The 27,155-nt window shown below is 44.9% G+C and overlaps 1 protein-coding gene across 3 annotated transcripts; it reads left to right on the forward strand.

Annotated features, from left to right (window-relative positions):
* Positions 1-402: 402 nt before the first annotated feature.
* Positions 403-21,645, forward strand: Tubd1 (tubulin delta 1). 3 transcript variants are annotated; one of them, XM_045158956.1, is made up of 9 exons: positions 403-463; positions 1,534-1,753; positions 5,269-5,416; positions 7,961-8,177; positions 10,586-10,817; positions 13,206-13,370; positions 17,888-18,028; positions 19,752-19,935; positions 21,458-21,645. In XM_045158956.1, exons 2-9 carry the CDS (start codon positions 1,582-1,584, stop codon positions 21,558-21,560), a joined length of 1,362 nt encoding a protein of 453 aa, XP_045014891.1. In that variant the 5' UTR covers positions 403-463; positions 1,534-1,581; the 3' UTR covers positions 21,561-21,645. The 3 variants fall into 3 exon arrangements, with proteins under 3 accessions (XP_045014891.1, XP_045014892.1, XP_045014893.1); XM_045158957.1 differs by having other exon boundaries at positions 437-502; XM_045158958.1 differs by lacking the exon at positions 403-463 and adding an exon at positions 473-498.
* Positions 21,646-27,155: the final 5,510 nt, after the last annotated feature.

The following is a 27,155-nucleotide window of genomic DNA, read 5'->3' on the forward strand; positions in this document are numbered from 1 at the left end:
GCTCAGTGCGTCTGCGCCTAGGCCCTGGACTGGCTTCTCAAGTTTCAGCGTCGGCGCATGCGTACGGCGTTCCCGTGAAGCCAAACTGTGGGCACTGGACATGCGTAGTACCATCTCCAGGAGCCCAGCTACGGGCAGAAACATGCGCAGAAAGCCAGCCGAAGCCGGCGTGGGCTGGAAACTAGAGCATGCGCATTGTCAGCTAAAGCGCTCCGTGCACAGGGAGCATGCGTACGATATCTGAAGTTGGTAAATTGAAAGTGAACATGCGTAATTAACCTTGCTGAATAGGAGAGAAGGTGGTAGGGAGAAACACGCCAAAGGTCCCAGTTTACGGAACATGCGTATTCGTTCTTGGAAGCTTTTTTTTTTTTTAAGTATTGAAAGTGAGCATGCGCGTAGTGAGAGGGTTGGTCCTCTAAAGTTTGAACCGGACAGAAACCGCGCGGCCCGAGACCTGTCAGTGAGTGTGGGGTTCACCGGGGCATCCTAGGACCCGTGGGTAAAGAGAATGTCTGGGCTTTGCTATTTACTAATTCAGTGGCTTGGGAACTTACAAAACCTTCCCGGCATCCAGTTTACCTGTAAAATGAGGACAATATTACTTACACTGCAGGCTTGGAATTTTTAAGTAGAAAGTCTGGCCCTGGGGCCTCTGTTCATATCCCGCGCTACATAGACTTGATGTGAGGTCTTTAATCCTAGCACTTGGGTGGCAGAGATAGGAAAATCGCCATGAGTTCGAGGCTACCCTGAGACTGCACAGTAAATTCCAGGTCAACCTGGGTTAGAACGACACCCTACCTCAAAAAACAAAAGAAGTCTTTTTTTTTTTTTTTCCCGAGGTAAGATCTTTAGCCCAGGCTGGCCTGGAATTCACTATGGAGTCTCAGGTTGGCCTCGAACTCTTGGTGATCCTACCTCTGCCTCCCAAATTTTGGAATTAAAGGTGTGCACCGCCACATCCAACAAGAGAAGTCTCTTTTGTTGTCAAAAATAATGATAAGAGCTGGGTGTGGTGGCAGACGTAGGATCACCAAGCGTTCTAAGCCACCCTGAGCCCTGAGACTCCATAGTGAGTTCCAGGTCAGCCTGGGCTAGAGTGAGACCCTACCTCGAAAAACCAAAAATAATAACAATAATAATGATGGTGATGATGAAAAACTGGGCTGGAGTATGGCTTAGCAGTTAAGGTGTTTGTCTGCAAAGCCAAAGGACCCAAGTTTGAATCCCTAGGACCCACATTAGCCAGATGCACAAGGTAGTGCACGTGTCTGGAGTTCGTTTGCAGAGGCTGGAGGCCCTGGCGCGCCCATATTCTCTGTTCAATTCCCCAGCACCAACATAAAGCTAGATGCACAAAGTGGTGCATGCTTCTGGAGTACCCTCCCCCCACTTGCAAATAGATAAATAAAAATTTTTAAATTACTTCTTATTAATGCATAATTAACACAGATAACATATTATTTGTTTTTATTAGTAATGTAGTGGTTCTCAGGTGTGGTTTTTGTTTGTTTGTTTTTTCTGTTACAGGTTACTCCCCTGGCTTTTTGAGGGAACAGGACTAGTTTGTTGTTCAGCATGTCAATAGTAACCGTGCAGCTTGGCCAGTGTGGCAACCAGATCGGTTTTGAAGTGTTTGATACTTTATTCACGGACTCACACAGCTCCCAGGGACTCTGCTCTAAGAGAGAGAATGAGGCATATCAAGCATCGTGCCAAGAAAGATTCTTCAGGGAGGAGGAAAGTGGAGGTATGCATGGTTGACCGTCCTCTCCTTTAGTCTCTGTGACAAACCTCTTCAACTCTGATCCTCCACAGTTATCAAGCCCCACACTTCTGTTTCACTAGGGTAGGCCTTTGCTCTTACTCCCTGCCCCCACACCGAACTCAGCATGCTATGCAAGCGCACCACCACACAGCCACAGAGCATTCCCCCTACCCTTGGCCCTTCTTTTGTTTTTTAGTTTTTCGAGGTAGTATTTTTCTCTAGCCCAGGCTGACCTGGAACTCACTATGTAGTCTCAGGGTGGCCTCCAACTCATGGTGATGATCCTCCTACCTCTGCCTCCCAAGTGCTGGGATTAAAGGCGTGCACCACCACACACGGCTCCCCTTGGCCCTTTTTATATGTTAATAAGCTTTGACTCCTCTGGGAAATCTTCATCTCTGCACATGAACATGCTTAGATCTTACCAACTTAAAACTATCGAATGGGTGGGGGAGAGGCTGGAGAGATGGCTTAGCGGTTAAGCCCTTACCTGTGAAGCCTAAGGATCCATGTTCAACTGTCCAGGTCCCAAGTAAGCCAGATGCACAGTGATGAAGCACACAAGGTTGCACATGAACACAAGGAGGCTCTCACATCTGGTGTTTGATTGCAATGGTTGGAGGCCCTGGTGCACCAATTCTCTCTCTCTTTCTCTCACTCTCATTACAAAAAGGGTGGGGGGGGAGCTGGAGAGATGGCTAGTGGTTAAGCTGTTTTCCTGCAAAGCCAAAGGATCCTGGTTTGATTCTCCAGGACTCACGCAAGCCAGATGCCCAAGGGGGTGCATACATCTGGAATGCATTTGCAGTGGCTGGAGGCCCTGGCATGCCCATTCTCTCTCTCTCTCTCTCTTTCTCTCAAATAAATAAATAAATAAAATACATTTTTTAAAAAAAGGAGCTGTATGTGGTGGCTCACTCCTTTAATCTCAGCACTTGGGAAGCAGAGGCAAGTGGATCGCTATGAGGTCGAGGCCACCCTGAGACCACATAGTGGGCTAGAGAGTGAGACCCTACCTTGGGTTCAGTTTCCCAGAACCCATGTAAAGCAAGATGTAAACTGGCCAAGGTATCTGTGATCCCAATGCACCAACAATAACGGGAGGAGAATCCAAAGCTTGTGGTCCAGCTAATCTGACATTCATTTGCAGTCTGGCAGTTCATTTGCTGTGGCAAGAGACCCTGACTCAAAGAGTTCCAGGTCAGCCTGGGCTAGAATAAAACCTTACCTTGAAAAACACCAAAGATAATAAGAAAAACAAATAGATAAATAAAATATTTTAAAAAGAAAGAGAGAGGTGCTTTGATTTATGTCTGCTTGGCTTTATTTTTTATTGTGCTGGGGATAGAACCTAGGATATCACACATGTAAGCAAGTGCTTTACCACTGAGCTACATTACCCCACCTATTTAAAAAAAATTTTGTCTGTTTTTGTTCATTTTTATTTATTTATTTGAGAGTGACACAGAGAGAGAGAGAGAATGGGCGTGCCAGGGCTTCCAGCCACTGCAAACGAACTCCAGACGCCCTTGTGCATCTGGCTAACATGGGTCCTGGGGAATCGAGCCTTGAACCAGGGTCCTTAGGCTTCACAGGCAAGTGCTTAAGTACTAAGCCATATCTCCAGCCCTATCTGTTTTTATTTACTTATTTGAAAGCAATGGACAGAGAGAGAGGCAGAGAATGGGCATGCCAGGTCTCCAGCCACTGCAAACGAACTCCAGATGCGTGCCCCCTTGTGCATCTGGCTAATGTGGGTCCTGGGGAATCGAACCTGTGTCCTTTGGCTTTGCAGGCAAACACCTTAACTGCTAAGCCATCCCTGCAGCCCCCTATTTATTTTATTTATTTATTTATGAGAGAGAATGACAGTGGACATGCCAGGGCCTGTAGCCACTGCAAACAAACTCCAGACACATGTGCCACCATGTGCATCTGGCTTATGTGGGCACTGGGCAATTGAACATGGATCCTTAGGTTTCATAGGCAAGCACCTTAACTGCTAAGCCATCTTTCCAGCCTTATTTTTATTTATTTATGAAAGAGAGAAAGGGAGAGAATGTGTACACCAGGGCCTCTAGCCACTGTAAACAAACTCCAGTACACCAGTACATCTGGCTTACTTGGATTCTGATGAGTCAAATCTGGGTCCTTAGACTTCTCAGGTAAGCGCCTTAACTGCTAAGCCATCTCTCCAGCATTTTCTTTTTTGTAATTTTTTTTTTTCCTTTTTGAGTTAGGGTTTCTGCCTCCCAAGTGCTGGGATTACAGGCATGTGCCACCATGCCAGCTTTTGTAATTTCTTGAGACACAATCTCACCATGTCTCAAAAAAGGTGGATGGCAGGTATGGAGAGATGGCTAGTGGTTAAAGACACTTCCTTACAAAGCCTGAAGGCCTGGGTTTGATTCACCTGTACCCACATAAAGCCAGATGCACAAAGTGGCGCATGCATCTGGAATTCATTTGCAGTGGCAGGAGACCTTTTTTAAAAAAAAAAAAAAAAATTTTTTTGTTCATTTTTTTATTTATTTATTTGAGAGCGACAGACACAGGGAGAAAGACAGATAGAGGGAGAGAGATAGAATGGGCGCGCCAGGGCTTCCAGCCACTGCAAACGAACTCCAGACACGTGCGCCCCCTTGTGCATCTGGCTAACGTGGGACCTGGGGAACCGAGCCTTGAACCGGGGTCCTTAGGCTTCACAGGCAAGCGCTTAACCGCTAAGCCATCTCTCCAGCACAGGAGACCTTTTTTGAGATGGTCTCTTATTAACCTAGAAATCACCAATTTGGTTATAAGCTCCAGGGATCCACCTATTTCAAGATCCCCATCACTGGGATTGTAGGTTCATGCCACTGCATCTAGCATTTACTTGGTTTCTGGGGATCTGGTCCTCCCTCATGTTTGTGTTCACTTTACTGACGGAGTTATCTCCCTAGCTCCTAGTATGTGAGCTTTTCTTATCCACTAGAATCGTGGGCTCTCCTTTTCTTTCATACATATGTGGATAGTTCTTTCTGAAACTTCAGTCACTAGGAATTTACTACATTTTTTTTATACCAAAGCCACCTTTAGCCTAGCCTCTCTTCTATTGATTAACCTGGTATAGTCATCTATACTTATAATCCCAGAATTTGGGATGAAGAGGCTGAAGGTTCAGATTTAAAGCCAACCCTAGATACATAGTGGTTTTGAGCCCACGAGGCACACATGTCTAGAGTTTGTAGTGGCTGGAAGCCCTGGCATGCTAATCCTCTCTCACACTCATTCGCATTTAAAAAAAAAAAAAAAAAAGAATCCTGCATGTTATGACCATGTGCGTTTATCTGCTACTGTAGCATTTCAAAATAACATGAGAAATCATTCTCTCCCCAACCCTTGACTTTTTCGTGAACCTAGGACTAGGGATATAGCTCAGTGACCTAGAAGTTTGTAATTACTCTGTGTAATCTACATGTGACATGGAAATTTTTTTCTCCCCCCCCCCCACTTAGTTCTAGTTGCCAGGGCTGTTCTTGTCGATATGGAACCCAAAGTTATCAATCAAACGCTATCAAAGGCTGCTCAATCTGGTCGATGGAAATATGGTCAGCATTCATGCTTCTGTCAAAAACAAGGTTCTGGTAACAACTGGGCTTATGGGTAAGAATAATTCCTTACAGATATATGTATATATATGGTCAAGTAATAGTGTAGTTACAACTACATAGTCGATCTACCAAATGCATAGTCTTGAAATTGTCTTAGGAGCTGAGGAGATGGCTCAGTGGTTAAAGGTGCTTGTTTGCAAAGCTTGCTGGCCTGCATTCAATGCCCCAGTACCACATACAGCCAGATGCACAAAGTGGTACATGTGTCTGGAGCTCCTTTGCAATGGGAAGAGGCCGTAATGTGCATATAGCCTCTCTCTCATAATTAAGTAAAAATATTGTTAAAAACGTAATAGTTGTTTTAAAATTTAGAGTTGGAGCAGGACATATACATCTTCAATCCCAGCATTTAGGAGGCACAGGTAGGAGGATCACTGTGAATTCCAGATTCCAGGCCACCCTGGGACAACAGAGTGAGTTTGAGGTTAGCCTGGGATAGAGTAAGACCCTACCTTGAGCCAGTCCCCCACATCAAAAAAAAAAAAAAAAAGAAAAGAAAGAAAGAAAAAAATACAAATTGTAGAAATGAACCTTTTTTTTGGTATTGTTTTTTGAGGTAGGCTTTTGCTATGGGTCCAGGTTGACCTGGAATTCACTATGTAGTCTCAGGATGGCCTTGAACTCATGGTGGGATTAAAGGTGTTCAATGTATGCCCAGCTTGCAATGTTTTTAATTTATCTACTAAAAATACTTAAAAACACATTGTTTTAGGGCTGGAATAATGGCCTAGAGGTTAAGGCGCATGCCTGTGAGGTTCCATGTAAGCCAGATGCACATGGTAGCACATGCGTCTGGAGTTTTTTTGCAGTGGCCAGAGGCCCTAGCTCAGGCTGATCTGGAATTCACAATGTAGTCTCAGGGTAGCCTCGGACTCATAGCAATCCTCCTACCTCTGTTTCCCCAATGCTGGGATTAAAGGCGTGCACTACCACAACCAGCTCTACTTTTTTATTTTTTTATTTATTTTTTTTTTTAAGTTTTTTTTTTTTTTGGTTCATTTTTTATTTATTTATTTGAGAGCGACAGACACAGAGAGAAAGACACATAGAGGGAAAGAGAGAGAATGGGCGAGCCAGGGCTTCCAGCCACTGCAAACGAACTCCAGACGCATGCACCCCCTTGTGCATCGGCTAACGTGGGACCTGGGGAACCGAGCCTCGAACCGGGGTCCTTAGGCTTCACAGGCAAGCGCTTAACCGCTAAGCCATCTCTCCAGCCCTACTTTTTTATTTTTAAATAGGGAAAGAGTGAGAGAGTGATCAAGAGCAAAGAGAGAGAATTGGCACACTAGGGCCTCTTGCCACGGCTATCTAACAGCAGAAGTGTGCGCCACCTAATGCGCATGTGTGACCTTACACTTGTGTCACCTGGTGTGTCTGGCTTAAGTGGGATCTGGAGAATCAAACATGTGTCCTTAGGCTTCACAGGCAAGTACCTTAACTGCTAAGGTATCTCTCCACCCCTATTTTTAATTAAAAAAAGATATTGAAGCTGGGCATGGTGGCTCTCACCTTTAATCCCAGCACTTGGGAGGCAGAGGTAGGATCATTGAGAGAAATTCCAGGTCTGCCTGGGCTAGATCAAGACCCTATCTCAAAAAAAGGCTTAGCAGTTAAGGCGCATGCCTGCGAAGCCTAAGGACCCAGGTTCAATTCTCCAGGTCCCATGTAAACCAGATGCATATGGTGGTATATGTATCTGGAGTTCATTTACAGTAGCTAGAGGCACTAGTGCACCCATTCTCCCTCTTCCCCTCTCTCTCTCTCTTTCTCCCTCTCTCTGTCTAAAATAATTAAGTAAAAAATAAATCTAAAAACAAACAAACAAACAAAAAGTCAGGTGTGGTGTCGCATGCCTTTAATCCCAGCATTTAGGAGGCAGAGGTAGTAGGTTAACTGTGAGTTCAAGGTCACCCTAAGGCTACATAATGAATTCCAAGTCAGCCTGAGCTAGAGTGAACCCCTACCTTGAAAAACAGAACACAAAAAAGAAAAAAAAAAATTGCAAGCAGAGAAGAGAGAGAGAGAATGGGCAGCCCAGGGCCTCCAGCCACTGTGAATGAGCTCCAGATGCGCATCTGGCTTAATGTGGGTACTGGGGAATCAAACTCAGGTAGGTAGATTTTGCAGGCAAGCATCTTAACTGCTGAGCCATCTCTCCAGCCCTACTTATTTTTTTTCTGAGTTAGAGTCTCTAACCCGGGCTAACCTGGAATTAAATTTAGACTGGCCTTGAACTGGCAGTGATCCTCCTACCTCTGCCTCCCGAATGCTGGGATAAAAGCCATACACCACCACACCTGGCATAAACAGTTTTTTAACAAAGAACTTTCTAGATCTTATAGCATTCATATTCACCTGTTAAATATATTTAACTTGTGTATTTTAAATTTTGCCCATTAAGACCCCATACCTTTCCTGAACCTCAGTTCACTCAGTTTTGAAAATTGCCCTCTCCGAAACCATCTTCCTCTATGTTGTCTCTTTCTGGTTAAACTGAAAGGTGCTTCTATTTCTTTCTTTTCCCATGGCATAGTTACTCTGTGCATGGACCAAGGCATGAAGCATCTATAATGAACCTCACCCGGAAGGAAGTGGAGAGATGTGACTCTTTGAGAGGTTTCTTCATCATAATGAGCATGGCTGGTGGCACAGGATCTGGGCTCGGGGCCTTCATTACACAGAATTTACAAGATCAATACTCCAACTCTTTGAGAATGAATCAGGTTATATGGCCTTATGGAACTGGTGAGGTAAGAATATAGTAATTGAAATTTTCATGGACTATATTCTTGCTATTGAAATGAACATGAATAAAAGATGTATCTCTTCTTTGTAAGTTATTATTAGTTTTGGTTTTTCGAGGTAGGGTCTTGCTCTAACTCATGCTGACCTGGAATTCACTATGTAGTCTCAGGGTAACCTTAAATTCACAGTGATCCTACTACTTCTGCCTCCCAAGTGCTGGGATTAAAGGTATGCGCCTCCACGCTTGGCTTCTTTGTAAGTTTTGTTATAGCTTCACGACTGATTTGATAGTATGATACATACAGAATTCATGGTTTTTTTTTGTTGTTGTTGTTTTGGTTTTGGTTTTTCAAGGTAGTGTCTCACTCTGGCTCAGGCTGACCTGGAATTCACTATGTAGTCTCAGGGTGGCCTTGAACTCATGGTGATTCTCCTACCTCTGCCTCCCAAATGCTGTGATTATTTTTTAAAGACAATTTTATTTTATTTACTTATTAGAGACAGAGAGAGGGGGAGAGAGATGGAAAGTGAGTGATAATGGGCACCTCAAGGCCTCTAGCCAAAGCAAATGAACTCCAGACACATGCACCACCATATACATCTGCCTTACATGGGACCTGGAGAATCAAATCTGGGTCCTGGGCTCGCAGGCAAATACCTTCTCCATTAAGCCATCTCTCAACCCTTGTTTATTTTGAGAAAGGGTCTCACTCTAATTCAGGCTGACCAGGAACTCACTCTGTAGCCTTATATGACCTTAAACTCGTGGCAATCCTCCTACTTCAGCCTCCCCAGAACTTGAATTAAAGGCATCAGCCACCACTCCTGGCTCAGTGTCCTACTTTTTTTTTTCTTTTTTGTTGTTTGGTTTTTTTCGAGGTAGGGTCTCACTCTAGCCCAGGCTGACCTGGAATTCACTATGTAGTCTAAGGATGGCCTCGAACTCAGGGCGATCCTCCCGAGTGCTAGGATTAAAGGTATGTGCCACCATACCGTGCTTATTTTTTCTTTTTTCCAAGAGAGGGTCTCATTCTAACCCATGCTGACAGGTAATTCACTATGTAATCTCAGGGTGGCCTGCAGTTTAGACAATCTTCCTCCTTTTGCCTCCTGAGTGCTGGGATTCGAGGTATATACAACCACACCTGGCCCATTTTTGTTTTGGTTTGGGTTTTCAAGGTAGGGTCTCTCTAGCCCAGGCTGACCTGGAATTCACTATGTAGTCTCAGGCTAGCCTGTAACTCACAATGATTCTTCTACCTCTGCCTCCCAAGTGCTGGAATAAAAGGCATATGGCACCACACCTAGCTCTCCACTCCTATTTTTTTTTTTTTTTTTTGGTTTTTTTTCGAAGTAGGGTCTCACTCTGGTCCAGGCTGACCTGGAATTAACTCTGTCATCTCAGGGTGGCCTTGAACTCATGGCAATCCTCCTACCTCTGCCTCCCAAGTGCTGGGATTAAAGGTGTGCACCACCACACCCGGCACCACTCCTATTTTTTTTTAAATTTTTTATTTATTTATTTAAGAGTGACAGACACAGAGAGAAAGACAGAGGGAGAGAGAGAGAGAGAGAGAGAGAGAGAGAGAGAGAGAGAGAGAGAGAGAGAATGGGTGCGCCAGGGCTTCCAGCCTCTGCAAACGAACTCCAGACGCGTGCGCCCCCTTGTGCATCTGGCTAACGTGGGACCTGGGGAACCGAGCCTCGAACCAGGGTCCTTAGGCTTCACAGGCAAGCGCTTAACCGCTAAGCCATCTCTCCAGCCCCCACTCCTATTTTTAATTTAAAACAAATTATTGAAGCCAGGCATGGTGGTCCACACCTTTAATCCCAGCACTTGGGAGGCAGAGGTAGGATCACTGAGACTACCCAGTGAATTCCCAGTCAGCCTGGGCTAGGCCCTACCTCAAAAAATTATTGAGCCAGGCATGGTGATGCACACCTTTAATTCCAGCACTTGGGAGGCAGAGGTAGAAGGATCACCATGAGTTCAAGGCCACCCTGAGACTACATAATTAATTAAATCCCAAATGCTGGGATTAAAGGCATGCTTCACCATACTCAACATTTTTAAAAATTCAATTAGCTAGTTAATGTGGAAGGAAGCATGCCAGAGTTTCTTGCCACTGCAAACAAACTCTAGACACATGCACTACCTTGTGTCCAGCTCTACATGGATGCTGGGACTCGAACCTGTGATGGCAGGCTTTGTAAGCAAGTGCCTTTAATCAGCGAGCCGTCTTCCCAGCCCACTGACCACTCATATCTTCTGTCTTTCTTTTTTTTAATTATTTTTTTTTCAACTTTTATTAACATTTTCCACGATTATAAAAAATATCTCATGGTAATACCTGCCCTCCCCCCCACTTTCCTGTTCTTCTGCCTTTCTTATTTCTGGCCTTTTCCTCTCCAGGTTATCGTTCAGAACTACAACTCCATTTTGACTCTTTCTCACTTGTACCGGTCTTCAGATGCCCTCCTTGTCCACGAGAACGATGCTGTCCATAAGATCTGTGCAAAATTGATGAATATCAAGCACATCTCCTTTAGCGACATGAACCAGGTGCTGGCCCATCAGCTGGGAAGTGTCTTCCAGCCTACTTACGCTGGGGAAGGCTCTTTTCGCTACAGAAGAAATCCACTAGGTATTTGTCCCTTGTGTGTTCTTGGTAGAAAACTCTTCTGACATTCTCAAAGTTTTCTTTACCGTCTTTCTCTCTGCCTAAAGATACATTCAGTGTGTACTCAGAATCCTTCCTTCAAACCTACTGCCTTCATCTATGAATCCTTACAAAGTCTTGAGAAGTTTCTCAAGTAATAGTAGATACTGTCTGCTGACTACTGCATTATTTTGGGGGTCTCTTTCTTCCTTTCTCTTAGTCACTTTTTTTTTTTTTTTTTTAGGTAGGGTCTCACTCTAGCCCAGGCTAATTTGGAATTCACTGTGTAGTCTTAGGCTGGCCTGGAACTCACAGTAATCCTTTTTTACCTCTGCCTCCTGAGTGCTGGGATTAAAGGTGTGTGCCACGATGCCCAGTGCATGTGCCACTTTTTTTTAAAAATACTTTTATTTTTAAACCGGGTGTGGTGGTGCACGCCTTTAATCTCAGCACTCGGGAGGCAGAGGTAGGAGGATCGCTGTGAGTTCAAGGCTACCCTGAGACTACATAGTGAATTCCAGGTCAGTCTGGGCCAGAGTGAGACTCTACCTCGAAAAAACAAAAACAAACAAACAAACAAAAAAACCTTTTATTTTTATTTATTTATTTGAGAGAGAGAGAGAGAAATACAGAACTAGGCAGGTAGCAAGAGAGAGAGAGGGAATGGGTGTGCCAGGGCCTCCAGCCACTGTAAACAAACTACAGATGCTTGTACCCCCTTGTGCATCTGGCTAACATGAGTCCTGGAGAGTCGGACCTGGGTCCTTTGGCTTTTCAGGCAAGCGCCTTAACCGCTGAGCCATCTCTGCAGCCCGCATGTGCCACCGTTTGCGTCTGGCTTTATTTGGGTAGAGGGGAATTGAACGAGGGCCAACAGGTTTTACAAGCAAGTGCTTTTAACCACTGATCCATTTCCCTAGCCTGCTTACCTGCTTGCTTTTTTTTTCTTTCTTTCTTTTTTCCTTCCTTCCTTCCTTTCTCTCTCTCTCTCTCTCTCTCTCTCTCTCTCTCTCTCTCTTTCTCTCTGCCTTTGAGACAAGGGGGCCTCCAACTTGTAGCAATCCTCCTACCTCAGTCTCTTGAGTGCTAGGATTACAGGTGGTGTGTACCACCATGCTCAGCTACCAGAATTTTCTTCATTTTTCCCTTCCTTTCCTTCTTTCTTTCTTGCTTTTTATGATTGTTTGTTTGTTTTTGTTTTTCAAGGTAGAGTCTCACTCTAGCCCAGGCTGACCTGGAATTCACTATGTAGTCTCAGGGTGGCCTCAAACTCATGGCAGTCCTACAACCTCTGCCTCCCAAGTACTTACTGGGGTTAAAGGTGTGTGCAGCCATGCTTTCTTTGTTTTTCTGGGTTTAGCTAAACATTCCTTCATATTTCCAATGACTCAGCTCTGAACTTTTTCCTTTTTCTTTTCCTTTTTTTGTTTTTTTTTTAATTTATTTTTGTTTACTTTTATTTATTTATTTGAGAGCAACAGACAGAGAAAAAGGCACAGAGAGAGAGAGAGAGCACGCCAAGGCTTCTAGCCACTGCAAAGGAACTCTAGATGCGTGCACCCCTTGTGCACCTGGCTAATGTGGGTCCTGAGGAATTGAGCCTCGAACCGGGGTCCTTAGGCTTCATCGGCAAGCACTTAACTGCTAAGCCATCTCTCCAGCCTTTTTTTTTTTTTTTCATTTTTTGAGGTAGGGTCTTACTGTATAGCTCAGACTGACCTGGAATTCACTATATAGTTGCAGAGGGGCCTTGATCTGTCTGCCATCCTCCTACTTCTGCCCCCCAAGTACTGGGATTAAAGGTGTGCACCACCTCACCCAGCTTCATCTCTGAACTATTATTTCCTTTTGGCAAAGTTTATTTTTCTAGTTGTTTGTTTGTTTGTTTGTTTTTTGAGGTAGGGTCTCACTAGCTCAGGCTGACCTGGAATTCACTACATAGTCTCAGGGTGACCTTGAACTCACGGCAATCCTCCTACCTCTGCCTCCCTAGTGCTAGGATTAAAGACATTTGCCGCCACATCCAGCTGTTTTTCTACTCCTGACTAAATAAAGCAAAGATGCAGTCTATGTCTCTGAAAATTTATTATGATTTGGTTTATTCATGTGTGTGGGAACACATGAATGCACTACTTTGCATCCAGCTTTATTAGGTGTTAGAGAACTGAACCCAGGCTGGTAGGCTTTACAAGCACACATCTTTACCCACCATCTTCCCAGACCCTGAAGATTTATGATGCTAATGTTTAGGCCATTCTGGCTGAGGAGAAAATGCAAGTGACCTAGACATCCATCAAATTGTGACTGTGTCTAAGCCATTGGCACTAGTAGGTAGTAACTTTAGTTCACATCCTTTTTTCTTTTTCTTTACAGGAGACTTAATGGAGCATTTAGTCCCTCATCCTGAATTCAAAATGCTGGGTGTTCGTAACATTCCTCAGATGTCTGAGAATTCACTGGCATACAGCACGTTTACTTGGGCGGGCCTCCTCAAGCATTTGAGACAGATGCTTATTTCTAATGCCAAAATGGAAGAAGGTAACAGGAATTTTAAAAATAGGCAAGCCACAGACAGGGAGAAATGCCTGCCCTGAAGCTCTGACTGTGAATTGACCTGGACCAGTTGAAATGAAGCTCTTTTTTCTGGCCAAGAGCAGCCTGCAGAAGCTCCCTGGGACACTCGAGAGGGCCTTTTTGTTTGTTTGTTTTTTGTTTTTTCCAGGTAGGATGTTACTGTAGCCCAGGCTGACTTGGAATTCACTATATAGTCTCAGGGTGGCCTTGAACTCACTGCCATCCTCCTCCCTGTGCCTCTCAAGAGCTGGGATTAAACATGTCACTGTCAAATAAATAAATAAAAATAAACAAAAAGAAAAAGAAAAAGAAAAAGAAAATTCATTTAAGAGCCAGGCATGGTGGTACATGCCTTTAATCTCAGCACTTGGGAGGCAGAGTTAGGAAGAATGTTGTGAATTTTTGTTTGTTGTTGTTTATTTTTATTTATTTGAAAGTGACAGAGAAAGAGGCAGATAGAGAGAGAGAGAGAATGGGCATGCCAGGGCCTCCAGCCACTGCAAACAAATTCCAAACGCGTGTACCCTCTTATGCATCTGGCTAACGTGGGTCCTGGGGAATCGAGCCTTGAACAAGGGTCCTTAGGCTTCACAGGCAAGCCTGATTGTTGTGAATTTGAGGCCAGCCTGGACTACAGAGTGAGATCCAGGTCAGCCTGGACTTGAGTGAAGCCCCACCTCAAAACAACAAAACAGGGACTGGAGAGATGGCTTAGCAGTTAAGGCACTTGCCTGTGAAGCCTAAGGATCCATGTTTGACTCCCCAGATCCCATGTAAGCCAGACACACAAGGTGATACATACATCTAGAGTTCAGTTGTAGTGGTTAGAGGCCCTGGTACACCAATTCTCTCTCTCTCTTGCTCTTACTATCTCACTGTCAATGTCTCTCTCACTTAAAAAAAAAAATTAAAGTAAAGGCTGGGTGATGGCTCAGATACAATTCCCCAACCTTCATGTACAGCTAGACACATAAAGTGGCATAAACACCTGTCATTGTTGGCAATGGCAAGGACTCTGGTGCGTGCGCGTGCACGCACACACACACACACATGTGTGCAAATAAATGAGCATTTAAAAATAAGAGCTGGGGAGATGGCTCACTTGCTCCTTAAGCAAGAGAGTTTCTTAGACCAGAGACTGCCCATTGTGTCTCCCCAGAAGCCATGTAAAAAGCTGGACATGGCCAGGAGTGGTGGCGCACACCTTTAATTCTGGCACTTGGGAGGCAGAGGTAGGAGGATCACCATGAGTTTGAGGCCACCCTGAGACATCATAGTGAATTCCAGGTCAGCCTGAGCTAGAGTGAGAGCCTACTGTGAAAAAAAAAAAAAAGCTGGACATGGTCACTCATATCTGTAACCCCGATCCATGGAGTGGGAGAGTCAAAGACTTGAGAATTGTTGGGGCTTGGGGACAGACATGGGTGCCAGCATATGGCTCAAGACTCCATCTCAAGGAAGTACACAGATGAGCAGTAAGGAAAGGATACCCTGTGTTGTCCTCTGGCCTCTGCACACATGTGCATATACCACATATCTCATGCACTGTACACCACACACACACACACACACAGTGAAGTACTTCCTTGCCTGGTATAAATTTATAACAGGTAGAACTTCAGTCCCCTATGCTATTGTTACCCCTTCTCTAACTGCTGAGACATCTCTCCAGCCCTCTTCTGCTTTTAGAAATGCATGGCTTGGGCTGCAGAGATGGCTTAGTGGTTAAGTGCTTGCCTGTGAAGCCTAAGGACCCAGGTTCGATGCTTGATTCTCCAGGACCCACATAAGCCACATGCACAAGGGGGCGCACACATCTAGAGGTTCATTTGCAGTGGCTGGAGGCCCTGGCATGCCCACTCTCTTATCTAACTGCCTCTTTCTCTCCCTGTCGTTCTCAAATAAATAAACGTGGGGCGGGGGGTTGGGAAGCCTGGCTTGCTTCTAGGACCTCCAAAATGAGAGCATGGAAGTTTCAACTTTACTGGTTGCTCAGCCAGTAACCAAAATTTTTACTGATACTGTCTTAACTCCCCCTCCCCCTGGTATGAGACTATGTAGTCTCAGGCTGGCCTTGAACTCACAGGGATTCTATTACCTCTCCCTCCTGACTGCTGGGATTAAAGGTGTATACCAGCACACCCAGTTTGTCTTCACTGTTTTTTTTTGTTTGTTTTTTTTTTCAGGTAGAGTTTCGCTTTATTCCAGGCTGACCTACAATTCACTGTGTAGTCTTAGGATGGCCTGGAACTCATGGTGATCCTCCTTCCTCTGCCTCCCAAGTGCTGGGATTAAAGGCGTGCACCACCACACCTGGTTGATTTAAGGATTTTGGATGATAGTGCAGAGGTTAGGTTTAGCAGCAGTGGAAAGTTCACACCTTAAAGTGGCACTTTCCAGGTTTTTTTTGGCCCTGGTACTTGTTTTTCTAGCAATACTTGTTTAATATCTCATGGAACACAATGTTCCTTAGGACAGTGTGAGCTGTCTTAATCGTGATCTCTTAGCTCAGTAAGCCAGTTTGCCTAGCCATTTTTCATGTGGGGCTTTAGGGTATCAACTATTTTTAAAATATTTTATTTATTTATTTATTTGAGAGAGATACAGAAATAGGCAAAAAGAGAGAGAGAAAAAAAAAAAATGGGCACACGCCAGGGCCTCCAGCCACTACAAAGGAACTCCATATGCATGCTCCACCATGTGCATCTGGCTTACATGGAACCTGGAGAATCAAAATTGAGACCTTAGGCTTCATAGTCACGTACCTTAACCACTAAGCCATCTCTCCAGGCCCTTTTGTTTTGTTTTTCCAGGTAGGGTCTCACTCTAGCCGAGGCTGAACTGGAATTCACTATGCCATCTCAGGCTGGCCTCAAATTCAAACAGTTCTCCTACCTCAGCCTTCTACATACTAGGCTTAATAAGCATGTGCCATCCCACCCAGAATTTTAATTTTTTTTAATATTTTATATTTATTTTAAGAGTGAGGGAGAGAGAAAGAGGCAGATAGAGAAAGAATGGATGCACCAGGACCTTGAGCCACTGCAAATGAACTCCAGACTCATGTACCACCTTGTGCATCTGGCATCACATGGGTACTGGGGAATCGAACCTGGGTTCTTAAGCATTATAGCCAAGTGTCTTAATTTTTATGCCATCTCTCCAGTCCTCCATTTTTTAATATATGAATATGCATAAGGGTAAACATTTATGGCACAAACTTGGTTGAAGGATCTAGTTTTATGACTTCATATGTTATCAGACTGCTCTGTGTAAAGATTGGCACTATTTCTATCACCATTAGCATTGTATGTGTTCCCACATATCCTAGCAACAGGGACATACATGAGTGATCTCAGAGAGAACAAAGCAGGACTTACAGTGCCTTGGGCTAGGGGAGATGACTAAGCTGTGAGAGCCTTTCTGTTTAAGCATGAGGGCCTGACAGGGCCAAAGACCACCCAAGTGTGATTCTCCAGCACCCATGTAAAAATCTGTGTGTAGCCATGCATGTTTGTAACCCCAGTCATGAGGGGGGCAGAGACTGGAAGAATCACTGGGGCTGGCTGATGGAAAATGGCAGTCTGGGTTGAGGGAGAATTTCTATATCAAAGAAACATTGGGATAAGCACCACAGGGGGTACCCGGTGTTCACCTCCACACATGTGTGCATGAGAATGAGCACGACAGGGGGTACCCAGTGTTTTCCATATGGCCCCCAACCATTATTTAAAAAGTTTTTCTCATATATATGAGAGATGGCTTAGCAATTAAGGCGCTTGCCTGCAAAGCCTAAGGACCCATGGTTCGATTCCCCAGTACCCATGTAAGCCAGATGCACACAGTGCCACATGCTTCTGGAGTTGGTTTGCAATGTCTAAAGGCCCTAATATGCCCATTCTCTATGTCTCTCTCAAATAAAGGAATTAAATATTTTTAAAAAGAAAAGCTAAATCGGGTGTGGTGGTGCATGCCTTTAATCCCAGCACTGGAGAGGCAGAGGTAGGAGGATTGCTGTGAGTTCAAGGCCACCCTGAGACTATGTAGTGAATTCCAGGTCAGCCTGGACTAGAATGAGATCCTATCTTGAAAAAACAAAAATAAAAATAAAAATAGAGGCTGGCTATGGTACCACATGCCTTTAATCCCAGCATTCCAGAGGCAGAGGTAGGAGGGTTGCCTTGAGTTTGAGGCCACACTGACACTATGTAGTGAATTCCAGGTCAGCGTAGGCTAGAGTGAGACCCCACCTCACAAAAACAAAAACAAAAAGCTTTAAGGAAACCTTTGAAAAAAAAGAGGTGAGAAATGGTTCCCACCTGTACTGTGCCCAGTTGAGAGGTGGAGTCAGAAAGATCAGTTCACAACCAGCCTGAGTTACATGAGACCAAAGCTGTCTCATGCCTTTAGCCTCAGTACTCCACAGCCAGCCTGAGCCAGGTTTTCGCCATTCATAAAACCTCTTGTTCTTCCTGCGGCAGGCATGGACTGGAAGGTGCGGCCCCCTCGGTCAGGACTTCCACCCCTGGGCAGCATATCTGCCAACAAGGAGCTTCACTTTAACACTTCTATCGCTAACCTGCTCGTCCTTCGTGGGAAAGATGTGCAAAGTGCAGATTCGGGTAAGCAGAAGTCAAGGTGGCAACTAAAGTATGTACTGTGGATCATATAAGGGCTTAAAATCATGCTTGAAGCTGGGCATGGTGGCGCACGCCTTTAATCCCAGCACTCGGGAGGCAGAGGTAGGAGGATTGCCATGAGTTCAAGGCCACCCTGAGATGACAGAGTTAATTCCAGGTCACCCTGGACCAGAGTGAGACCCTACCTCAAAAAAAAAAAATGTTTCTTGTGGGCTGGAGAGATGGCTTAGCAGTTAAGCGCTTACCTGTGAAGCCTAAGGACCCCCGTTCGAGGCTCAATTCCCCAGGATCCACGTTAGCTGGATGCACAAGGGGGCGCACGCGCCTGGAGTTCATTTGCAGTGGCTGGAAGACCTGGTACACCCATTCTCTCTCTCTCTCTCTGTCTGTCTCTCTCTGCACCTTTCTCTCTCTCTGATGCTCTCAAATAAATGAATACAAATAAGCAAAAATTTTTTTTGAAAAATGTTTCTTGTGGGCATGGTGGTGCATGCCTTTAATCCTAATACTTAGGAGGCAGAAGTAGGAGGACCACCAAGAGTTGAGGCCACCCTGAGACTACATAGTGAATTCCAGGTCAGCCCAGGCCAGAGTAAGACCCTACCTTGAAAAACCAAAAAAAAAAAAAAAAAAAAAAAAAGATTCTAGTAAGGTGTGTTGGCATACGCCTTTAATCCCAGCACTTGGGAGGCAGAGGTAGGAGGATCGCTGTGAGTTTGAAGGCACCCTGAAACTACATTGTGAATTCCAGGTCAGCCTGCACTAGAGTGAGACCCTACCTCGATAAATGAAAAAAAAAAAGAGAGAGAGAGAGAGAAATTCTTGTATTCTTAGAAAAAGATGAGTAATAACTATGATATTATGGGCAGAGTGGTGTGGGCCTGTGATCCCAGCATCCGGGAGGCTGATTGTTGCAGTTATCTTCTCTCGTTCCTGGACAAAACACCTAAGCAGCAGCAGCTGGCAGAAGGAAAGGCCTACAGTCTCGAAGGGAAAAGCATGGCCGAGCACAGGCTGGACATCAAGTCTTGCAACAAAGCTGGCAGGAAGCAGCAAGAATGGGTTAGCTGTGACAAGGGGAGCTGGGCTACAACACCCCAAAACCTGTCCTCAGCAACATACCTCCTCGAGCAAAGCTCCACTTCCCCAGTTGCCATCGGTTTATTCATTCACTCTGGGAGAGAAAGAGAGTGCATGGGCACACCAGGGCCTCCTGCCATAGTCAAGGCACTCCATATGCATGCGCCATTTTGCTTGAGTGCAGGCTGACCTCAAACTCACTCTGTAGGGCTGGATAGATGGCTTAGTGGTCAATGCACTTCCCTGCAAAGCCACAGGACCTTGGTTCAATTCCCCAGGACACACATAAGCCAGATGCACATGGTGGCACATGCGTCTGGCGTTTGTTTGCAGTGGCTGGAGGCCCTGGTGCTCCCATTCCCCGCCCCCTCTCTCACTCTGCCTCTTTCCTCCTCTCAAATAAATAGATAAAAATAAAATATTTTTATAAACCTCACTATATAGCCACAGCTGGCCTTAAACTCCTGATCTTCCTGCCTCTACCTCTCGAGTACTGGAATTATGGTAGTTTACCACCATACCTGTCCTTAGCATATATTACTTGTACAAAATAATGGGTTCCACCATGACATTTCATATGTGTATATGAAGTACATTGATCATATTTGCATTGTTTTTATTGTAGAAGGGTTTAAAGATCCTGCTCTCTACACTTCCTGGATGGAGCCGGCTCATGCTTTCAGCATGTGGAAAACCCAGCGAGCCTTTAACAAATATGAGAAGTCTGCAGCATTGGTTAGCAATAGCCAGTTCTTGGTAAAGCCACTTGACATGATTGTGGGCAAAGCATGGAATATGTTTGCTTCAAAGTAAGTCAAAATAAGTCTACAAACCTTCCTAACCTTAGCCAGGTAATCGCGCGGGAGAGTGCGAGGTGGGCTGCGGCGGAAGCGCGGCTGCCGCTTTGTAGGTAGGAGACCTTGGGCAGGTGGCTGTAAGGGTTCAGGTTTCCATCTATAGAGTGAGCCTTACCTGCGAACCTGTGAGGCAAGGAGTCAATCAATGAGAGACACGTGTAAAATCCCCAGTATGTTGCTTGTCTAGTAGATGCTCAATAGTTGGCCTACAATATTATTACTATTTAGATATTGCTTACTAGATGTGTAGTTTGTGTTTTTGGTTTTTCCAGGGAGGGTCTCCCTCTAGCCCAGACTGACCTGGAATTCACTCTGTAGTCTCAGGGTGGCCTTGGAACTCACAGTGATCCTCCTACCTCTGCTTCCCAAGTGCTGGGATTAAAGGCGTGCGCCACCACGCCCAGTTCTAAATGAGTAGTTTCTAAGCCAAATGATATTAAAGTAGAAAATTGTGATAAGGTAGGGACAATAAGATAGTTTTCAAAAAGGAGGTCTTTGGAGCTGGAAGTGTTGCTCACACGGAGGAACATTTTCACAGGCTTCTCAGCCTCTCTTCCAGTAGACAGTATATTTACTGTCAAAGTCAGTGAACAAAGTTCTTCAAATGACTGAGCAAGTTAGGATTTCTGGGCCTCCTCATCCCGCACAGGGTACTCATGACGTGGACTCATCCTCTCCTAGAACTTAAGTCCTCCTCTGGTTCTTTCTGTTCTCCTCCTTAAGAGGAAGCAGCCAGGGCTACACAGTGAATTCCAGGTTAGCCCAGTCTAGACTGAGACTTGGCCCCAGAGAAAGAGGAAGCAGCCACCAGACATGGTGGTACACGCCTTTCACCCCAGCACTTGGGAGTTAGAGAGGAGAATTGCCCAGAGTTCTAGGCCACCTTGAGACTACACAGTGAATTCCAGGTCAGCCACCCTACTTTGGAAAATGGTGGTGGGGGGGGGTTGGGTGGGGGGAAAGAGGAAGAAGCTCTTATTATGTCAACTTAATTCACGTGTGTCTTTGATACTGTTCTTTGGGGCTGGATTTATTCTCCTGCATTAGAACTTTCTGGGCAGGGGAGGGGCCCAGAGGACCACCCTAGCGTCACCACAAACTAAACGTCGGAGAAGCATGTGGCTTCACTACCTCCCTAGCATCGGGTGGATATTTTTCTAATCTCAAGCCTTAGATGAAACTTCCCAGGCAGCCATCAGAGTTTATGGTGAACCCAGTTATCTATCGCCTGTGGGATACTGAGCATGTCCCAGGGGACAACCCAGTCCAATCTTGCTTTTTTCCTGGGTGCCTCTTACTGCCACTCTCTGGGACACAAGGAGCCCAACACTAAAGTAACACCCCACTGTCCTTAGAGTGAATAACTAAACAGAAGACTTCCGACAGTCTGATCGCTGAATGTTCCTGAGCAGAAGCTCTATTTATTGCATGAAGTTTTTAATTTTCCATATTCTGTGTTTTTTTTTTTCTCTAGAGCCTACATTCATCAGTACACGAAGTTTGGCATTGAGGAAGAAGACTTTTTGGACAGTTTCACATTGTTAGAGCAAGTTGTTGCCAGTTACAGTAGCCTCTGATCCTGAACAAAGGGGGAAAGTAACTTACATTTTTGGACTAAAATATTTTCTTTCTTTTTAAGATTTATTTTTATTTATTTATTTATTAGAGACAGAAAGAGGGGGAGGGAGGGAGAGAGAATGGGCATGCCAGGGCCACTAGCCACTGCAAAAGAACTCCAAACACATGCGCCACCATGTGCCTCTGGCTTACATGGGATCTGGAGAATCGAACCTGGATCCTCAGGCTTTGCATGCATGTGCCTTAACCCCTAAGCCATTTTTCTAGCCCTCTTTCTTTCTTTCTTTTTTTTTTGGTTTTCAAGGTAGGGTTTCACTCTAGCCCAGGCTGACCTGGAATTCACTATGTAGTCTCAGGGTGGCCTCAAACTCACAGCAATCCTCCTACCTCTGCCTCCCGAGTGCTGGGATTAAAGGCGTGTGCCACCACCCCAGGTCCTGGTGTGAGTTCAAGGCCACCCTGAGACTCCATAGTGAATTCCAGGTCAGCTTGGGCTCTTAAGAGTGAGACCCTACCTCGAAAAAAAAAAATAAAATAAAATAAAAAAAATATATACACACACACACACACACACACACACACACACACACACACATAAACACATACATACACACACACACATATATATATTGAGCCAGCTTTGGTGGTGAATGTCTATAGTCCCAGCATTTGGGAGGCTGAGGCAGGAGGATTACAACTGCAAGGCAAGCCTGGACTACATGATGAGACTCTGCCTCAAAACCAAGACAGGGCTGGCCAGATGGCTTAGCAGTTAAGGTGCTTGCCTGCGAAGCCTGAGGACCCAGATTTGATTCCCCAGTACTCATGTAAGCCAGATGCACAAGGTGGCACATGTGTCTATAGTTTGCAGTGGTTAGAGGCCCTGGTGCTCCCATTCTGTCTCTCTATCTGCCTCTCTCTCTCAAATAAATAAATACTTTTTAAAAATAAAAAAAGACAAAGACAAACACAGTGGCCCATACCTGGAATCCAAGCTCTCAGGATGTACAGGCAAGAGGACCAGAAGATCATATACAGAGAATTGAAATCCAACCTGGGCTACATGAAACCCTGTCTCAGGAAAAAAATAAGACTAGGGATCTGGGCGTGGTGGTGCATGCCTTTAATCCCAGCACGTGGAAGCAGAGGTAGGAGGATTGACTTGAGTTCAAGGCTACCCTGAGACTACATAGTGAGTTCCAGGACTAGAGCAAAATCCTACCTCAGGGAAAAAGACCAAGTTAAAAGCACTTGCTTTCAAAGCCTCCCATCCTGGGTCTGGTTCCCCAGGACCCACATAAAATCAGATGCGCAGAGGGGTGCATGCTTCTAGAATTCATTCACAGCCCTGGTGCTCTCTCTTTCTTGTTAATAAATAACAATATTTAAATAAATAAAAATACTTTCTCTAAAGTTCAACCTGTTAATAAAGTGGAATGCCAATTCAGTTCTATATACTATGCCAACAGATATGAAGAAAACTTGGTTCAAGAGATGGCTCAATGATTAAGAGCACTTCCTACAGAAGCTGGGTGTGGGGGGGTTGCTGGAGCACCTAACCCAGAGGTTGAGGTGCTTGCCTGCAGTGTCTAAAGACCTGGGTTTGGTTCCCCAGATCCACATGCACCTGAAGTTCAATTGTATTTAGAGGCCCTGGCGTGCTCTCATTCTCTCTCTTCTTGCAAAAAATTAAAAGAAAGACTGACTGTAAACTCTGTGTGGGCTGATGTCTTCGCTATGCAGTTTTCCTCCTAGAGGTGGAAAGGGGGCATGGAGGCAGCCCCAGAGAGGAGTGGGAAGCAGGCCACGACCTCTGTGTCTGTAGTGAAGGAGAAATACAATCAAGACATTTTGTATGCAGAATGTTGGGCATTATTTTGGAATGGGACATTTGGTGTGTTTAGAGATTTAGTTTAAAAACAAAACAAGGGCTGGAGAGATGGCTTAGTGGTTAAGCGCTTGCCTGTGAAGCCTAAGAATTCCGATTCCAGGCTCAATTCCCCAGGACCCACGTTAGCCAGATGCACAAAGGGGTGCACGTGTCTGGAGTTCGTTTGCAGTGGCTGGAGGCCCTGACATGCCCATTCTCTCCCTCTCTCTCTCTCTCTCTCTCTCTCTCTCTCTCTCTCTCTCTCTCTCTCTCTGCCTCTTTCTCTGTCGCTCTCAAATAAACAAAAATAAACTAAAATAAAAATTAAAAAGAAAAAACCAAACAAGCCAGGCATGGTGGCACATGCCTTTAATTCCAGCACTCTGGAGGCAGACTCGGGAAGCAGAGGTAGGATTGCTATGAGTTTGACTCCACCCTGAGACTACATAGTGAATACCAGGTCAGCCTTAGCTAGAATGAGACCCTACTTCAAAAAAACAAAACAAGCTGGACATGGTGGTACACACCTTTAATCCCAGCACTCAGGAGGCAGAGGTGGGAGGATCACCATGAGTTCGAGGCCACCCTGAGACTCCATAGTGAATTCCAGGTCAGCCTGGGCTAGAGTGAGACCCTACCTCAAAAAACAAAACAAAATAAAAAAAAAACCCAAAAGCATGATGTATAATAAAAATGTTTATTTAATTGGGACTGCAGAGATGGTTTAGCAGTTAAGGCTCTTGCCTGTAAAATCTCAGGACCCAGGTTTGATTCCCTAATACCCACTTAAAACCAGATGCAGCACAAGGTGTCTGGAGTTTGCCCATTCTCTTTTTCTCTCTCTCTCTCTCTCTCTGCCTCTGTCTCTCTCACTCTCTCCCATAAATAACAAATAAAAAATTTTAAATTCAGTTTTTGTTTTCACATCTTCATATTTATTTGAGAAATAGAAAGAGAGAGTGAGTGAGTATGGGTGGGCCCAAGGGCCTCCTGCTACTGCAAATGAACTCCAGATACATGTGCCACTTTGTGCTTTACCTGGGAATTGAACCCAGACTATCAGGTTTTGCAAGCAAGCGCCTTTAACCACTGAGCCATTTCTCTGGTCCCAGCTTATTAAAAATAAAACAACACTTGGGGGCTGGAGAGATGGCTTAGCAGTTAAGGCACATGCCTGCGAAGCCTAAGGACCCTGGTTCGATTCTCCAGGTCCCACATAAGCCTGATGTACATGGTGGCGCATGCATCTGGAGTTTGTTTGCAGTGGCTGGAGGCCCTGGTGCACCCGTTCTCCCCCCCCCTTCTGCCTCAAATAAATAAATAAATAAAAATTTTAAAAAAAATTGGGCTGGAGAGAGATGGCTTAACAGTTAAGGCACTTGCCTGCAAAGCAAAATGACTCAGGTTCATTTCTCCAGGACCCATGTAAGCCAGATACACAAGGTGGTACATGTGTCTGGAGTTTGTTTGCAGTAGGTGAAGGCCCTGGCGTGCCCATTCTCTCTCTTTCTCAAATAAACGTTTAAAAATTAAAAATAGGGGCTGGAGAGATGACTTAGTGGTTAAGCGCTTGCCTGTGAAGCCTAAGGACCCTGGTTCGAGGCTCGGTTCCCCAGGTCCCACGTTAGCCAGATGTACAAGGGGGCGCATGCGTCTGGAGTTCGTTTGCAGTGGCTGGAAGCCCTGGTGCGCCCATTCTCTCTCTCTCTCTCTATCTGTCTTTCTCTCTGTGTCTGTCGCTCTCAAATAAATAAAATTAAAAAAAAAATTAAAAATAGTTTCTTTTTTTTTGGTGGAGTCTCACTCTGTAATCCAGTCTGGCCTGAAATTTATAGTGAACCTCTTGCTTCAGTTTCTCAAGTGCTGACATTGCATGCATGAGCCACCGTGCCTGGCTCTAAGAACTATAATTTTGGAGTTGGGCGTGGTGGTGCATGCCTTTACTCCCAGCACTGAGGCAGCAGAGGTAGGAGGATCGCCCTGAGTTCAAGGCCACCCTGAGACTACATAGTGAATTCCAGGACAGCCTGGGCTAGAGTGAGACTCTACCTTGAAAAACCAAAAAAAAAAAAAAAAGGTTTTGTACTTCAAATATATTCACTTTGGAAGTGAATGCTTTGACCACAAGAGGGAGATGTTGTCAAATGTATTTATTCTGAGTAGTCTATAAAAGCAAGATAATCTACCCTCAGTAGCTAATTAAAATAAGTGTCAGCCAGGCATGGTGGCGCACACCTTTAAACCCAGCACCTGGGAGGCAGAGGTAGTAGGATCACCATGAGTTTGAGGCCACCCTGAGAGTAAATAATGAATTCCAGGTCAGCCTGAGCTAGAATGGGACCCTACCTTGGGGGGAAAAAAAAGATAAAAAATAAAGTAAGTGTCAGAGCTAGAGATGGCTTAGCAGTTAAGGTACTTGCCTACAAAGCCAAATAACCCGGGTTCAATTCCTCAGGGCCTTGTGTTTAACAAGGTGCCCGGAGTTCATTTGCAGCAGGTAGAGGCCCTGGTGCTCGTTCTCTCTCTCGTGCCTCTCTATCTGCCTGTTTCTCAAATAAATAAATAAAAATAATTTTTAAAATTATTAAAATAAGTGTCATATGCCAGGCCTGGTGACATGGCACATGCATGTAATCATAACACCTGAGTAGTGTAAGGAAGAGGATGAGGAGTTAAAGATTATCCCCAGCTTCATAATATGTTTGAGACCCAGTCTCAACAAATAAATATATAGGACTGGAAAGATGGCTCAAAGGTTAGGTGCTTGCCTGCAAAGCCTAAGGACCCAAGTTTGATTCCCCAGTACCCATGTAAAGCCAGCTGCACAAAGTGGCACATGCATCTGGAGTTTGTTTGCAGTGGCTAGAGGCCCTGGTGTGCCTATTCTTATTGTCTCTCACTATCTCTGCTTGCAAATAAATAAAATATTTAAAATAAGTAAATGTGTAAACAAAGCGAGAAGCAGGAGGATCCCCTGAGTTAGGAGTTCAAGACTAGCCTGGGCAACATAGTGAAACCCTATCTGAAAAAAAAAAGTTGCTGGGCATGGTGGCCTATGCCTTTGATCTCAGCACTTGGAAGGCAGAGGATCACCATGAGTTTGAGGTCACCCTGAGACTACATAGTGAATTCCAGGTCAGCCTGGACTAGAGTAAAACCCTACCTCGAAAAAAATAACAAAAAAGTTAAGGGCTTAGTGGTGAAGGCATTTGTCTACATAGCCTAAACAACCCAGGTTCAATTCTCCAATGCTCATGTAAAGCCAGATGCACAATGGGTGCATGCGTCTGGAGTTCATTTACAGAGGCTGGAGGCCCTGGCACACTCATGTATATGTATATGTATGTGTATGTGCATGTGTATGTGTGTGTGTGTGTGTGTATACACACACACACACACATACATATATATTTGGTGGGGGGGGTTCCGAGGTAGGGTCTCACTCTAGCCCAGACTGATCTGGACTTCACTATGTAGGTAGTCTCAGGGTGGCCTTGAACTTTCAGCAATACTCTACCTTTGCGTCGAGTGAGTGCTGGGATTAAAGACATGCACACCACTGTGCCCGGCAAAAACATTATTTATATTTTTGGTTTTACAAGGTAGGGTCTTACTCTAGCTCAGGCTGACCTGGAATTTACTATATAGTCTCAGGGTGGCCTCCAACTCCCATATTTCTTTTTTAAAAATTATTTTTTGCTGAATGTGGTGGCACATGCCTTTA

This window comes from Jaculus jaculus, chromosome 9 (genome assembly GCF_020740685.1).
Source record: "Jaculus jaculus isolate mJacJac1 chromosome 9, mJacJac1.mat.Y.cur, whole genome shotgun sequence".
NCBI classification, from domain to species: domain Eukaryota; kingdom Metazoa; phylum Chordata; class Mammalia; order Rodentia; family Dipodidae; genus Jaculus; species Jaculus jaculus.